This window comes from Cantharellus anzutake (genome assembly GCF_015039405.1).
Source record: "Cantharellus anzutake strain C23 chromosome Unknown EI90scaffold_70, whole genome shotgun sequence".
NCBI classification, from domain to species: Eukaryota; Fungi; Basidiomycota; class Agaricomycetes; order Cantharellales; family Hydnaceae; genus Cantharellus; species Cantharellus anzutake.
The window spans coordinates 69,125-85,276 of record NW_024067020.1 but is presented as its reverse complement, the minus strand read 5'-3'; the positions used below and the strand labels follow the sequence as shown (position 1 = coordinate 85,276).

The window sequence follows — 16,152 nt, the reverse complement described above, 5'->3', positions numbered from 1 at the left end:
AGCAACCTTTTTTTTCGGTTTTAAACCAGAATAATTCACTCATTTACCATTCCAAGTCTCATTTTAACTAAATGTCACTGAAAAAAAATGGAATAAATCAGCTGAAGGTCTCAGTGCAACCATATGCATATTAATGCGAATTTTGAATTCAGAATCACCAAGTCATAGCAAATTTAATGGTATATATGAGGAATTTGAAATAGGAAACTGCAACAAATGCAGTGCAGTCAAGTTCTAATTAACCATTAAAATAGCTTAGGCGAGGAAGGACAATGAGGATTCTAGGCGCAGTCTGACTGCAGTAGAGCTGCAGTTCAGCGCAGCAAAGCGCAGTAGAACTATAGCATGAAAATTTCATTTTTTATTCAGTTTGAGAAAAATACACTGTAAATAAATCCTGTAAATAGAAGGTAGAGCATGAAAAAGGAAGGCAACCCAAGGAGTATAAAAGGGAGACCCTTTCTGCGACTTTTCACCCCCCTAGAGAAGTAAGAAAATAGAGTATTTTCTCAAGCATTTCTGGTTGTCACTCCAGTGCAAAAAAGTGATATACAGTTAAGATTGCCACTGTAGTCAAAGGCAGCAATTAAGGAGAGAAATATTAAGTAGATATTTCAACAGGAGAGCTGGTTAACACTCCAGATTTCAAAGTGTAAACACAAAACAGTTAATTTGCTACTGTTAAAACAAGCAATAAAATAAGACAAAAATAAAACAAACTCAAGGGACACTCCAGACACAATCTAAATCCATTAACTGAGTAGAATCTTTGAAACTTCACCAAGTAGAAGATTGAATTCAAGTTAAATTCCAAATTGAACAACGCTACACAGAATTACACCTAGACAAATTAAGAATTTTCAATAAAGGAACAGCTCCACAGGGCTCGGTTTATCTGTAAGTCAATTCCCAGAAACTTTAAGACTAACCCATAAAAATAGAATTAGCCAAAACACTCGGATTAGTACTAATTTACAACAAATACTACTAGTACACTTCCCCATCCTAACTAAAGAACCAAGGGAACAGCTTGGTGGTGGTCTTGTTTGAACCTCCCAACTGACCTTCCTTCGTTCTCTCCTTCAGCGGAGGTGAGGCAGAGGTTGGAATAAGTGCAATCATTGGTTGGTGGGCAGAGGCAAAGCTGGATCACCAACAGTGATGGATTGCAAGTGAACCGAGGATGAGTGGGTGAAGGCTTCCAGGAACCTAAAGGGTTTCCAGAACACGTATCAAATGTGTTGGAAAGATGCATTATGCAGGCAGGAGGCAGGAATGCGGGTCAAAGCCTCTAAGAGACTCTTGCTGTGCTCCTGACCACTCATGCCACACAAGCATAGGAGATGGGTCTGAGCTAAAAAAGCGTCAGATAACCAAAGGTGACTTCTGTGTGACACAGCAGGTGATAGAGCCATCGGAACAGATGGGTTTTTGGTGACATAGTGCTGTGAGGTGAAACAGAAGTCGGAGTGAAGGAGGATGTGGCGATGTGAGCCAGACTTGCAAAAGCCTGAACCCACAGAGCAACAACCTGCTGGGGTTGCGCTCATTTGCATCAGCAGTAACTCCCCTGGAGCTACACCGATTTGCACATCTAGAACAGAAAAGAGTGGAAGTGCCTAGTCAACCACTTCCAGGACTTTGGAAGCAGGGCCAGAATGGGCTGAGGGTTGCTAGTGACTTACCCAAAGCCCTAGCAGAGGGTGCAAACAACTGCAGATGGGAAAAGCTTGTTGGATGCCAAGTGCTTGAACTCAGAGCTGGACAACAGCAGCAGGGAGTCTGAAATACTGTTAGATGATGAGCAGGTGGAGTTGTCCGGAAGCGGAGAAGGGACTCAGGAGTGGAGGGACCTTGGCCTCAGCGACTCAAGTGGAGTGCTGTGCCATTGCTTGTTGTCTAAGGTGGTCCTTAACTTCAAGTTAACAGGGGGAGTCTCTTTGGGGACAATCCAGTCATCATTGTAGTCATTGATTTCAGACTGGGGGTACAGGAAACTATGTACAGAGTGTATATATAATACAGGAGTGGAGTCAGAGGACAAAGGGAACTGGAAGGAGGACAAAGGGGGACTGGATGAGGGAACAACCCCAAGGGTCAAGGGTTGGAACTCTATGGTGCTTCCCAAAAGGGCAAGGCCAAGAGGGGAAGGAGTGGAGTGGGTTGGGGGGAATGACAGCTGAAAGGAAGCAGCTGTCTGAATAAGGAGGAGGCAACATGTTAGAACTGGGCGAGGGTGGACAATTCCGGAGGGGAACCAGAGGCTTAATGAGTGTCAGAGACCAGGTTGAGATGAAGGAAAGTCTCTGTGGTGGAGGGCTTTGGCCTCAGCAACTTATGCCAGGAGCGCTGTGCCAAGTAACACGTCCGTGCCCTAACTTACTAACTGGCAACCAGAACTGAAGGGGGTAAACTCTAGTCGATTTTATTACTGAAGTGTAACCTATGTACAAGTTGGGTATATATAGTTACAGTGAAGACGGGTCTGCAAATGGTGGAGCCGAGCCAAGTGGAGCTAACGGGGTTAAACGTTAGCCAACTGAATGTTACCGACGAGTTGGGTTACAGGGTTAACAGAAAGGCAGGCGATAACCCAGAAACAGAAAGGAGGGATAGACCCGAAGGTGGGCTCTGCAGGGCAGGCGAGTGTATTGCCCAGTGGAGGCAGGAGTGCGCTAGTGGATGTCGGAGCTGTCTGGAAGTCTTCAGGGCTCCGTACTTAGGGAGGCGTAGGTAATAAATTGAAAGGAGGGGGTGGTGACCATTGAGGGGTACCGAGGGGATTGTGGACTACGGGAGCTCCGAGGCTAGTGAAGGAGTGGAGGTAGACTGGAGGAATTGGAGGGATCAGAAGTCAATGGCTGGGGATGGATATGACAACGAGGGACCTTGACCTCAGCAACTCAAGTGGAGCGCTGTGCCATTGCTGTTTGTCCATTTGGTCCTTAATTTCATAGGCGGTGAGCAGGAAGTCTCTAGGGGGCATTTCAGGTCGATTTTAGACTAAGGGCCTAAAACGAGTATGTACAAGCACCGGTATATATGGAGAGGGCAAAAGCACAAGGGAAACAAAGGGGGTCCGAATTGGAACGAAGGCATCTGAACGGGAACCAAGGGATGACAGAAGCAGAGCGGTACTGAAGGTCATAGGGCAGAACCTGTGGTACATTTGAAAGGAGATAGGGAGGGCGAAGCCCAGAGGGGCAAGAGGATGAGGTGAAGTGGGGATGATGACTAACTGGCTAGAATGGAGAGAAGCAGCAGTCCAAATAAGGATGAGGGGAAAATGCAAAAGATACATTACAGATGGTGAAAGTGCTGAGTATGATCTGTGGAGCTTGGAGGTTACAGAGGTTATGGAGGTGGGGTCGAAAGCCTGAGGAATATTGGCAATGGTGTTTATGTAGTATGAGGTCACCAATGCAATGGACTTAAGCCAAGGTGGAGTCAAAGTCTGAGGTAGGAACTATGATGGAATCTCGGAGCAAAGGTACAAGTGATGTCCGAGTACAGGGTATGGGACAGCAGTGGAAGGTCGTAACTTGCCAGAGGGTTGGTGGGAGAGGGTCAGAGGAAGGAGAGAGGAGAGAGGGATGGGTAGAGGAGTGGAGGAGAGGAAAGGTGTCAGGTCCAAAGGCGAGTATCGGAGCAGATGGGAGAAGGTTAGGAGAGTGACGGAAGGGTGGAGGTGGCATGAGGGGTGAGAGGAGTGGTGTCAGGTCCAAAGGTGATATTGGAACGGATGGCAGTAGGGTAGGACTCCGGAGGTGGTGAAGATGGGGGTCCGGAAGTCGGATTGGGATCAGGTATGTATGGATATGGCACAACAAGAAGATTAAATGACACCATACAGTAGAGACTGCAGGGTCCGGAGTCCAAAGTCAAAGTCCAGAATATTGGCTAGTGTCAGGGCACACCCGCCTGACCCCACTCCACCCGGTCCAACCCCACCTGACCCCACCTGATCCCACTATCCTCACCCGCTGCCCCCATCCTCCCTCCTCCTTTCTCTCCTTCTTCCTTTCCCTTTTCCTTCTCTTTCCTCTTTCCTCTCTTTCTTCTTTCCTCTCTTTCTTCTTTCCTCTCTTTCTTCTTTCCTCTCTTTCTTCTTTCCTCTCTTTCTTCTTTCCTCTCTTTCTTCTTTCCTCTCTTTCTTCTTTCCTCTCTTTCTCCTTCTTTCCTTTTCTACTACACAGATGACTTCCTTGCTCAATGTACCATTAACCAGGCTGCGCAACATGCCCGGACCCGGACACACCAGGTGACGCCCTACACACCAGACGCTCCTGAGACCTCTTACAGAGATACCCAGGTGGACACAGCTGTGCATGTAGATGACGTGGCACTCCCCACATGACCTCCAACCGCATGTACATAAACACAGCCTAAGTGGGAACTGAGAAGTAACCTTCTTCTCACACTTCCCACTTTAGTCTAAGTGGCCAGGGACCCTTGCCTGCTTGGGGCCCATTGTTATGCACACCCACGCCACACCCTACCAGGCCCTCAGCCCCAGGCAATATACCCAGATGCTCTCAACCCTGGGTCGGTCCCTGACAGCTAGATGTAATAAATGAAATGCAATAAGGAATACAAGGAGATAAGATGGAGGAGGTCAAAGTCCAGAGGTGGAGATGTGACTGGAGTTCCAGAGGTGGAGGTGCAATGGGGATCTAGTACAGGAGTCCGGAGCCGGAGGTGTGGAGCATCACAAGCTCTGGTCTGGAAGATACGAGGTTGGGATCAGACCCGGAGTAGACCGGAGTTGGACCGGAGGTAGTGTTGGACGTTGTGTTGGAGCCAGAGGTGGAGTGGGCTCTCAACAACCAACAGGAGGAGGTGGTGGTGGTGGGTGTGGAGTTCTGGAGGAGGAGATGGAGGTCCAGAAACAGGAGCAGAGGTCTGGAGTTGTATGGATATGACACTTCAGGTAAGTAGCATAGTTTCCCTTTTTAATAACAACTCATGATTCCCACTTCAGTCTGAGTGGCCAGAGACCGTTGGGCCCATCAGTATGCATGCCTGCTCCACACCCTGCAATGGCCTCAGTGCCAGGCATTACACCTGGGCCCCTTTGACCCTGGATGCATCCCTGACACAGAGACATCAAATTACATCCTCAAGTTGCTGGCAATTATTGGCAGATATGGCCCACTTATTCCACCTGTTTTATTGAACTTCTGCATCAGCCATTGGACTTTTTGGCCATACAAAACTGCCCACACTGTCTCTCTAACAATGTTTGTTTGTATTATATTTTCCTTTCATTTGTTTTTCCACTTTGTTGCCATTCCATGTGTTTATAAGCCCTGTACACATAGGAATGGAAAGAGGAACTCCCTTTTGACTATGAAGAAACTGTAGCACTGAGAGATCCAACTGAGAGAAGTTTCCTGAACTTAACTCCTTGAGTATCATAAGGAATCCCTGATGATTGTCCAAGACAGACCAGGGGTATGTGATTCTTAAAGTTTTTTTGTAATTATTTTGTTTTTGTTAGTGCCCAGACCAAACCCAGGACAGCCTTAGGACACAGTAGATTTCCTTCCCATGAATTTGCTTTCATTTAGGGGGTTAGATTCCTAGCCCACTTGCAACAAAAAGCTGCCTCTTGTCAGGGCACAGCCCTTGACCCCACTCACCCTCAGACACCCTCACCCTTTCCCTAACCACCCTCTCCCCACATTTCCCCATTTCCCCCCACTGTTTCTGTAAGGAGTGGTAACCCCACCCTTTACTTTCTTATCTTATTGTTCATTTGTCTTGCATTAAACATGTACAAACAATGTAATTACAATAACATGGGAATTTGGGAAAAGGCAACTAAGCTTTTTTCCTCCCCATCATTGAATAATCATAGCTCTATACAGCTTAATATTTGATGAACTGAGGACTGAGGCTAACTGGGGTTGGAACCTACACCAACCCCTTACAGTTTCACACAATGATGCATGCATGTGGACCTGTGGGAATGTTCTGGGTGAGTGACTTGCCCAGAAATGCACAGCCACAGCCGTGGGAACATTCTGTCGCCCAGGACATGTGACCATGGGAACATTCTGGGCAAGCAGCTCACCCAGAACTTTCCCACAGGTCACACCTGTTATGGAAAGTCAGCAGCAAGTGGGAACTGTATAGTTCCTAGGGTCCTTTTGTGTTGGCCTCACAGGGGGCTGAGAAGCTTACCCTTCTTCTCAGCTTATTCCCTGTGAAGGCAAGTGTACTTACCTGCTCCCCAATGAATAACAGCTCATTCCCTATGAAGGCTGAGGCTAGTCCCCTCAGCAACTTCAAGGAGTTAGCAGCTTCCACACCCTGCCTCACCCTCCAGCCACTCCCAGCTGGGGTCTGGATCCTGACACCTCTTCGGTTGCAATCATAGGAGCAGCAGTTGCAGCCTTCATTTTATGGGGGAAAAATCAGTGTTATCTAACATGAAAGGTGATTATTTATATCAATATCTAAATAGGGAACTGCAATTTGTTCAATAGAAGAAAATGAACCACTGGCCTTGAACTCATTAAGTGCCAATGCAAGTCTATCAACAGGTCAGGGGACTTCTTCAGGGTGAAGCTCCTGACGTCCCTTGAGTGCATCTAACCTTTCCAAAATGGTGCTGAATCTACTTTTGAGCCCTTTTTCAAAGCTCACAAATGTCTGGATGAATTCCCTCCACAGCACATCTTCTCGTGGTGCAACAACGGAGAACAGTAGGTCTCCCTTTGTCATTGCTTCGTCAACAGGGGGATTATTAGTCCCTGTCAGCTCACCACTTGTGGTTGGAAGTAGGGGCACAGGTGCTGAAGGGCCTGTGCCTCTTGCTGCTGAAGGAGAGAACAAAGGAAGGTCAGTTGGGAGGTTTGGACGAGACCACCACCAAGCTGTTCCCTGGTTCTTTAGTTAGGATGGGGAAGTGTACTAGTAATATTTGTTGTAATTAAAGTACCAATCCAAGTGTTTTGGCTAATTCTATCTTATGGGCTAGTCTAAAAGTTTCTGAGAATTGACTTACAGATAAACCGAGCCCTGCAGAGCTGTTCCTCTATTGTAATTTCTCAATTTGTCTGGGTGTAATTCTGTGTAGAGTTGTTTAGTTTGGATTTTAAATCTTCTACTTAGTGAAGTTTCAAAGATTCTACTCAGTTAATGGGTTTAGATTGTGTCTGAAGTGTCCCTTAAGTTTGTTTTATTTTTGTCTTATTTTATTGCTTGTTTTAACAGTAGCAAAATAACTGTTTTGTGTTTACACTTTGAATTCTGGAGTGTTAACCAGCTCTCCTGTTGAAATATTTACTTAATATTTCTCTCCCTAATTGCTGCCTTTTACTACAGTGGCAATCTTAACTGTATATCACTTTTTCGCACTGGAGTGACAACCAGAAATGCTTGAGAAAAATAATACTCTATTTTCTTACTTCTCTGATGTTAGGTACAGGTCAGCAAACGGGGACGACTGGCAGGGACAAGGCTCCGGGGTTGGGCTTCAGCCTCAGCGACTCCAAGAGAGCGCTGTGCCCACCTACTGTTTCAGTGCCCACATTTCGAAGTGGCTTGGGCTGCCTTGTTAGGGGGGACAAACCATGTCGATATTCAGAATAATGTAATATACATATATATATAGTAAGAAACTGAATGGGTCAGGTGACAAAATGAAACAAAAGGAAACAGAATAAGGGCCGGCATCTGGGTCAGAATGCATGGTCATGACATCTGAGGGGGGCGAAAAGTTGCAGAAAGGGTCTCCCTTTTATACTCCTTGGGTTGCCTTCCTTTTTCACCCTCTACCTCATATTTACAGGATTTATTTACAGTGTATTTTCCTCAAACTGAATAAAAAGTGAAATTTTCACACTATAGTTCTACTGCACTGAACTGTGGCTCTACTGCAGTCAGACTGCACCTAGAATCCTTATTGTCCTTCCTTGCCTAAACTATTTTAATGGTTAATTAGAACTTGACCGTGCTGCATTTGTTGCAGTTTCCTATTTCAAATTCCTCATCTTTACCATTAAGTTCACTATGACTCAGTGATTCGGAATTCAAACTTCGCATTACTATGCATACGGCTGCACTGAGACCTTCAGCTGATTTATTCCATTTTTATCCAGTGACATTTAATTAAAATGAGACTTGAAATGGTAAATGAGTGAATTATTCAGGTTTAGAACCAAAAGAAAAAGTTGCTAGTAGTCAAGAATTACTCAAACAAATGTATTATAGCTCTCCACTTCATTAGAATATTGTTCCCTAAAATTCCTGCCATGGTCCATCGTAGTTCAGTGGTTTTCGTGGATTTTGTCCATCTCCCCTGATTCCCCTTTGTATTATCACATCCTAGTCCTCCATATGTATTGTTTGTTGTTACAGTAGGTCGTCCTCGAAGATATCATATTTTTATGTATTTTATTTAGGGCTCTGGACCTCTTGAAGCTGTCTTCCCACGCATTTTCAGGTTTCTAACTTTATGTCCTTGTATCTCATTCATTTCTGGATGGTTTTTCACGTTCTTGGTATCATAAATTTTCAATTATTCCCACCTTTCTTCTGGTACTAAAGTTGTGTTCTATTTCCTGGTATTTGTCGAGTTATCAAAAGTTTGCATGCACATTCGGTAATCATGTGCATCATTCCCATAGTCATTCGTATGTGGGTGCCATTTTGTTTAATTGTTCAGGATTTATGGTATGTGCGGGTGTTTGTATCCTTCATATGGGCTTTCATGATTTATTTCAGATTTTTCCCTCATGATCTAAGGTTGTTTTGTACTTTCCATGCTTTGTTTTGACCAGGGTCTTCCTTATTTGGATGGAAATTGGTCTTCGCAAGCTGCCAAAGTGTGGATCTCGGTTCCAATGGCTGGTTCCCTTCACATTGCCATCCTCATGTGTCTTTAAATATGATGCAGATTTCTATACTCCCATCATTGGTATAACTTCACAACGGCTGGACCGTTTGGGCTGAAAATTTGCATAACTATAGTTCCTTATTTTTCATAATTTCTGTGTAAATTTTGTTGTATGTTTTAATTATGGATCCTATGTAAACATCATCTTTTCCCTGAGCCCAGACTTTTGATGTCACTATTCCCGTTATTGGATATCTCATTAATGCGTGATCCTTTTATTATGAAAATTTGGGTGAATTAAGATTAGATCCCTTCCTTTCTAATGGACCATCAAGCTCGTCTCGGTCGTTACTGCTTGTTCTTCGTGCTTGCCTTTTAAACGTTGTCCTCGTTTTCCGGGAGTTTTAGTCATATCTCCATCATTTATGGGTAGTTTTCCCTGTAATTACTTTCATTGGGTCCGTTTGGGAGACATCTACAGTTCCTATTATAAACACGACTTTGAATTTTGCATTAGTTCCTAAGGAATCCTTGTTCCGTGGTACTTCCATCCTCAGCTATGTGTGTGGACTGTTAGAATGTGTGGATTTGGACGACTCCAGAGTGGAATCGGAGACTTAGTGTGGAAGGACCTCAGCCTCAGCGACTCAGGCAGAGCACTGTGCCATTGCTGGTTGTCCTGGGGGTCCCTAATTTCGGATCTAGCAGAGGGAAAGTCTCTTGGGGGTATTTCAAGTCAATTTCGGACTGAGGTTACAAGTTACTATGTACATTGTATATAAGGAGGGGTCCGGAATCAAAAGGAGCAAGGGTACTCCGAAAGCAGATGAAGGGAGGAACAACGCCGAGGGTCAAGGGTTTGACTCAATGGTGTTTCCCAAAGGAGGAGTGAAGGACCAAGGCTCAATGAGGAAGGAAGGAGGATGGGTGTTGGAGCCAGAGGTGGGATAACCTCTTTGGAGTCAGCAAGGAGAAGGTGATGGAAGGGAAGTAGGGCCCTGGAAGTCAGTTTCAGAGTTCTGGGAGCCCAGAGCGGAGGTCGGGATTGTATGGATATGACATGGACATGGGAAAGTAGTTTCTGTGGAGGTTCTCTGGTTGTTTTTATAGTCAAATCTTGGTTGATTGTCCTAATTCTTTGTTTAATATTTGCTATAAATTCCCCCAAGAATTCCGTCTTGTTGATGCTAAGCTTGAAGTATTTTTACTAATTTTCTTTCTTTCAATTTATCACATGTAGTCATAATAATTCGTTAAAATTCATTAAAATCCAGGTCCTTCTATTTTCTCATATCTACTTGTCGTATGGGGTTTTGTGATTTATCTGGCATATTTCCATAATGGGTTTCCATAGTGTGACCATTATTTCTCCTACAATGTGCTTTGCAACATCAATCGAATTGGGAACAAGTGTGGGGTTAACTGGATTAACTTACTGAGCATAAAAAAGTGTAAGCATGTGGTTATAAGTGCCTCACACTCCCAGTCCGTCACACAAGTACGCTTTAATGAGCCGTATTTGTCGGAAAAAGTTCAAATCTGCATCAATACATTGCCACGTGATGCAATGACCAAAACGGGTATGGGGCGATGCAACGGTTGCATCGAACACTTAAACGTTGCAATGGCAGAGGCCGGGGCCCAATACATTGCAACGTGACCCACAGCGTTGCAATACATTGGTTCCATTGCAACATGGCCTATTGGGTTAAATACATTACAACGTGACCCATTAGGTTTCAATACATTACAACACTAGGGGTTGTATTGCGGTAAAAAGTAATTTATTATATCGCATTGTCGTACTTGGGACTCGAACACCGGACCTTGGAGTTACCGTGGGAGTATTAGGCCGACATACAATGTATTACACAATATACTATGACTACAAGAATACATACATTACCGCTCGGCCAGCGAGCCCTTACTGATTCCGGGTCAACCTTAGGTTTCTTATATATAGCTAGAGACGTCGGAGAGACTCTGAACCAGGCTCATAGAATGAATCTGCTGTTCTACTTTCGGCGTTATCCTCCTCCATTCCCGTTTCGCCTTTCATTGTGTTTACCGGGTCGCTTCCTTATCAGAGAGTGAGAGTGTCGCTGTTCTCACGTTATCTCATTCCCGTTTTCCCTCCATCTCTCCACTTGCCTCAACCACAAAACCCGATCGATCGTTTGTGCAACTTAGTATCACACTTGCACAATCTGTAATTGTGCATATCCCTTCACCACCATCCAACAATCAACATCTTATTGATCAACCCGTGCAACACACCCCCACCCTGCGCGACCTAGATCTCGCCCAAAATCCGTACCTGCTCACTTGCAGGCAAGGTGGATCAGAGCGCCGGGTGACTTCGACACCGCGGAGAGGGGTTGTTCAGTGGTATTAGGTGCGTAACATTCAGTATGTTGTGAAATGGCTCACCTGGGTATGACATGGGGACGTTGGGTGTCATATCGCAGGTGTTGCCTTGACATTGCTGTACATTGTGCTGACCAACGTTGAATCCCCACCGCTGTCTCATCACTCCCCACTCCATACCCACTGTATCATAATGCCCCGGCCTTCCTGGAACCAACCCGACCGGCATGGGCACCTTCCAACTACCGCCGCAACACCGCCCACACCCACCAAATCACGGCCATTGCCATCACCTCTGGGGTCTTCAATGATTGCACACCATCACCATCGGCAATTTGGTGTTGGGCCGAACTGTTGCAAACTCCCCCTGTCCGGCATCCTACCTCATATCCACAAGCCATTTTCCTCCCACCCCTTCCATCAAGTTGATTGGGCTTGTGCGACGTTTAGGTTGGGTGGGGCATCTTCAGTGCCGTTTGTCACACATTCCATTTCCCGTTGCTGCGTCCGTCAGCGCTGTACCACATATTACTATTTTACTCAATGTACAGTAGTATTAGATGTGAGCAATCTAATTTTGGCTATCTATCCACCCATAAAACAACCACAGCACTGTTGTACAATCTGATACCGTGCTGATGGACCGATTGTGTGTACACACGTGGGAATATTACCGGTTATATTCATACACGCCGATTACCCGTGCCCTGTGATATTCTTGCATATTCTATGATCATGTGATCCTATCGGTGTATTGTTTGGTTTCCTAAATACCGTGCTCTTCATGTATATAGCTGAGACTTGCTGGGGATGTTCCTTTCCCCCAGCCTTAATCACAACTAGGTTCATTAGCACAAGTACTACTGCTATGTCTGCCTCACCAAGCTCTACTGCCTTCCAATCCTGTGGCTTCCAGGCACCATCTAGTTCTACACCAGTGCAACCACCTACTGTGTCTGATCTGCCCATCAACACTGATGTGCATGGTGAAGCTGATGACAGCGAAGTTGCTGGAGACACCAACAACAATGGCACTGATAGTGATGACCCTACCCCTGGTGATGCATCTACTGTCAAAAGCATTGAGACTTCGATCACAAAATATGCAGCCCTTTATGCCATTTTCCATTCTCCTTTTTTATCGAAAGCTTCCCTTCTGGTGGAACTCAGCAGTGATTTCCACTCATGGGCACCAACAGAAATGTTTTCATCTGTTGAAAATTTCAATCAATTCTGTGTCCACAAAATTCTCACAATGAAATATCCTATCTTAACAAATGAGCTCTGCACTCATTCTGGAGCTATGCCTTGGTCAGCAAAGGTATGTACTCATGTGCTAGTGATTCTCCTTGTGGCTTTCACTAATTAGGCATGTCTGGTACAACTAGTTTGTTTCAGCTGTTGGGGCACGAAGGCGGCAAATGATGAGCCACTTGCGGCAATCAAGTTTTCAACTGTTTGGCATGGACCTAAGCATACCAGTGCTGAAGTTGGGTCATGGCCCAACTGTGGAACAACTTCAAGAATATTTGGGAGTAATCCCTGATTCTACCAACCCCTTCGACCACTTGCCTTTGTTCTTGTTCCCAGACAATGACCGATCTCATCATCAACATGTGTTTCGCTCACAGGTCCTTGCAGCTGTAAGTATTTCACTTGTGGGTTATACATATTATTCTACTCACAGTGCTACAACAAGGGGATAATTGTCATTATTTTTGGTCCTTCTGCACTCAATGGCCCTGTTTCTTCCATCCCCTTTCCAGGATCCCCTGAGCTTGAGAATTGGGAGCCTGCAAAATTATATGCATCACAAATGGCACTAGGGAGCATGTATGAGGTAACTGAAATAACCCCTGGCACTTTGGCCATTGTTTCAATGCTGGTATGCCATAAGTAGAATTCTGCTTGAGAATCTTGTGCTGACCAATTATATCTAAACAACAGGTTCATTTCATTTTGTCTGGTGACACTGAGATGGTTTCTGGTTCTGGCAAGCCCAGTGCCACCAACTATGTTGATATCCTTCTCAACTTCTACCATTTTATCCTTACCCTACTTCACCGAGAGAAAACGACCACAGTCCAACCAATGCATAAGACCATGGATTGGTACAAGCATTTGTTGTTTGGTCCTCCTGCAGGAGCAGGAGATGCACATGCATCAGGACGAGCTGGAAGTCTTTCTTTGGGCCTGAGTGCTCTTCTTGAAGAAATGGAGCTTAGTGGCAGTAATGTGAGTCTTCCATCAGATTTGCAGGAATTGATGCAGGCTAGAGTTCCACACTGTGTGAGTACTAAAAATTTACCATAGGAAGCAGATCCAGTGTCACTCAATGTTAATGTTTCCTCTGAAATGCCTCGTGTGTTCAGCCAATTTTCCCTTATATATTTTGGTACTGATAATTTTGCAGAAGGTCCAGAACCAGATGTACAGACTGAAGTGGTGGCTACCCCAGTCAGCCTGGATGAGGGGAGGGAGACAAGGTATGGGCGCAGAGGCCGGGCCCACACAGGTGACACTTCTGGGAATGACAGTTCTCGAGAAGTTAGTTGTGGAAGGAGAGGCCAGAGAGGTGGAGCCCGGGGTAGCAGCAGTCACAGAGGTCGTGGAAGTCATGGAGGCAACAGCACTACACATGGTGATGAATAGGTACTGTCAATGTACAACTCCTCAAATTCTTTGTCTGCATGTAATGTTAGTCTCTATGTGTAACATCTTGTCAGGGACAGCTCTGAAAGCAGCAAAGTCCTGGTGCTGGGGACTTGGTGGGATGAGAAATGGCTGTGCATAGTGGTGGTCCTGTTGTGGGGTGAGTGTCCCTGGCCACTTAGTCTGAAGTGTGAAAGTGAGAAGAAGCCTATTTCCTCTTCCTATATATATCCTGTATGATACATTATAGTACTTTAGCTCTAATATCGATTTGACCATGACCCCCAAGTCCTGACCCCAGCAAGGCAACCCCAGTGAGTCTGAAATGAGGGCCAAGAGACAGCTAGGGGGCACAGCACTCCTTTAAAGTCGCTGAGGCCAAATGCCCTACCCTTGGGCCTTGTTCACAGCATCATGGCCATTGCAGCCTATAGCGGCCTGCAATGGTGACCTTCGGTGCCAACCCTGGACCAGCGTCTAACACTAAGGTACAATGGTTTCTGAACTACAGGTATATATAGAGGACTTTACACAAAGTCCAAAAGGTTCTGAAAGGTTCTGAAAGGTGCCAAGGGATAACCTGAACAGGGAACCCAGGTGTCAGGTCAAGGAGGGCAGAGAAGAAGGCCAAGGAATGAATGGGAACAAGAAATGGGTAACCAAGGTTAGCCAACTGAATTGAAAGAAGACATCAGTCATGAGAGAAACAGAAGATGGCTAATCAAGAAGTGAAGGGTAGAGTCGCTGGGGATGCAGATACATAGCTCTGAAACTGGAGTTACACATCCAAGGAATATTGGGTGACTCCAATAAATGAAATGGATAGAAGGTTCTGGCTCAGGTCCAAGCATCTGGGGTGGAGATGGCAAAGGGTGCCAGTGTCAAGGACTAGTCCAGAGCAGGGGCAGTGGAAGTGGAAGTGGAGTGGAACAGTGGAGGGAACTGGGACAGGGTATAGTAATGTTGAAGGGAGTGGTGTGTCAGGGGATGAACCCCGGGTCCCCATGACCCCTCTCTATGGCCCACAGCCTAACCTGTAAACACAGCTGTTGTAAACGCGGCATTCCAAATATGGTAACCCGCTTCAGCGGTTCACTCGCAACCCAGATGTAATATAGAAAGAAATATAACTGTAACTAACTAAAGAACATACGGTGCTAAAGCACCCATATTTATACTCCTGAATAACATTCCAGGCTCTTCCATGCTCAGCGCTTATGCAGGCGCCTAGTAACCTATAGAATATTCTCGGATATTCCGGTTCAATCTAATCATGTGACTTGTATTCCAACAACAGCCCATCTCAGGGCATAACTATACTGTGGGTAGGAAAGTGAGAAGAAGGTTAACTTCTCACTTTCCCACAGTGGCCCCAATATGGCAAAAACTTCTGGGGATACCTGGAAGTCACATGAGGGCAGGATCTGGGGCCAGATCATGTGGCACACGGAGCATGCAGTGTGTCATATCCATACATACCTGATCCCAATCCAACTTCCGGACCCTCTCCACCACCTCCAGAGTCCTACCTTACCCCCATCCGCTCCGATACCTGCCTTCGGACATGATGCCACTCCTCTCCTCACCTTCCATCCCTCTCCTACCTTATCCCCATCCACTCTGATATCCACCTTCAGACCTGACATCACTCCTCTTACTCCTCTCCTCCACCCCTCTTCTGCCAACCTCCACCAAAGTTACGACCTTCCACCACAGTCCTGTACCCTGTACTTGGACACCACTCATACCTTTGCTCTGAGATCTTGTCATGGTTCCGACCTCAGACTTTGACTCCACCTCAGCTTAAGTCCATTGTATTGGTGACCTCACTTCATGTAAACTCCATTGCCAATATTTCTCAGACTTCCAACTTGGACTCCATAACCTCTGTAAGCTCCGCTACCTCAGAATGCCCTCAGCACTCTCACTGCTTGTACTGTATCCTTTGCACTTTCCCCTCATCCCTATTTGGACTACTGCTTCCTTCCATTTTAGCCAGTTATGTAGTCATCAACCCCACTTCACCTCATCCTCCTGCCCCTCTGGGCTTCACCCTCCCTACCTCCTTTTGGATGTACCACAGAGTCTAACCCATGACCTTTAGTACTGCTCTGCTTCCATCATCCCCGTGTCTCCATTTGGATGCCTTTGTTCCAATTCCAACCCCCTTTGTCATATCCATACAATCCTGACCTCCGCTCCAGGCTCCGGAACTCCGAACCTGACTTCCAGAGTCCTACTTCCCTTCCATCACCTTCTCCTTGCCAACTTCCAAGAGGTTATCCCAC

At 45.8% G+C, this 16,152-nt stretch overlaps 1 protein-coding gene across 1 annotated transcript; it reads left to right on the top strand.

Annotated features, from left to right (window-relative positions):
• Nucleotides 1–12,080: 12,080 nt before the first annotated feature.
• Nucleotides 12,081–13,864, top strand: EI90DRAFT_3130853 (uncharacterized protein; the record flags this gene model as incomplete). Its single annotated transcript, XM_039064345.1, has 6 exons — nucleotides 12,081–12,533; nucleotides 12,601–12,855; nucleotides 12,912–13,097; nucleotides 13,160–13,447; nucleotides 13,526–13,574; nucleotides 13,626–13,864. The coding sequence occupies 6 exons, from the start codon at nucleotides 12,081–12,083 to the stop codon at nucleotides 13,862–13,864; spliced, it is 1,470 nt and encodes a 489-aa protein (XP_038910929.1).
• Nucleotides 13,865–16,152: the final 2,288 nt, after the last annotated feature.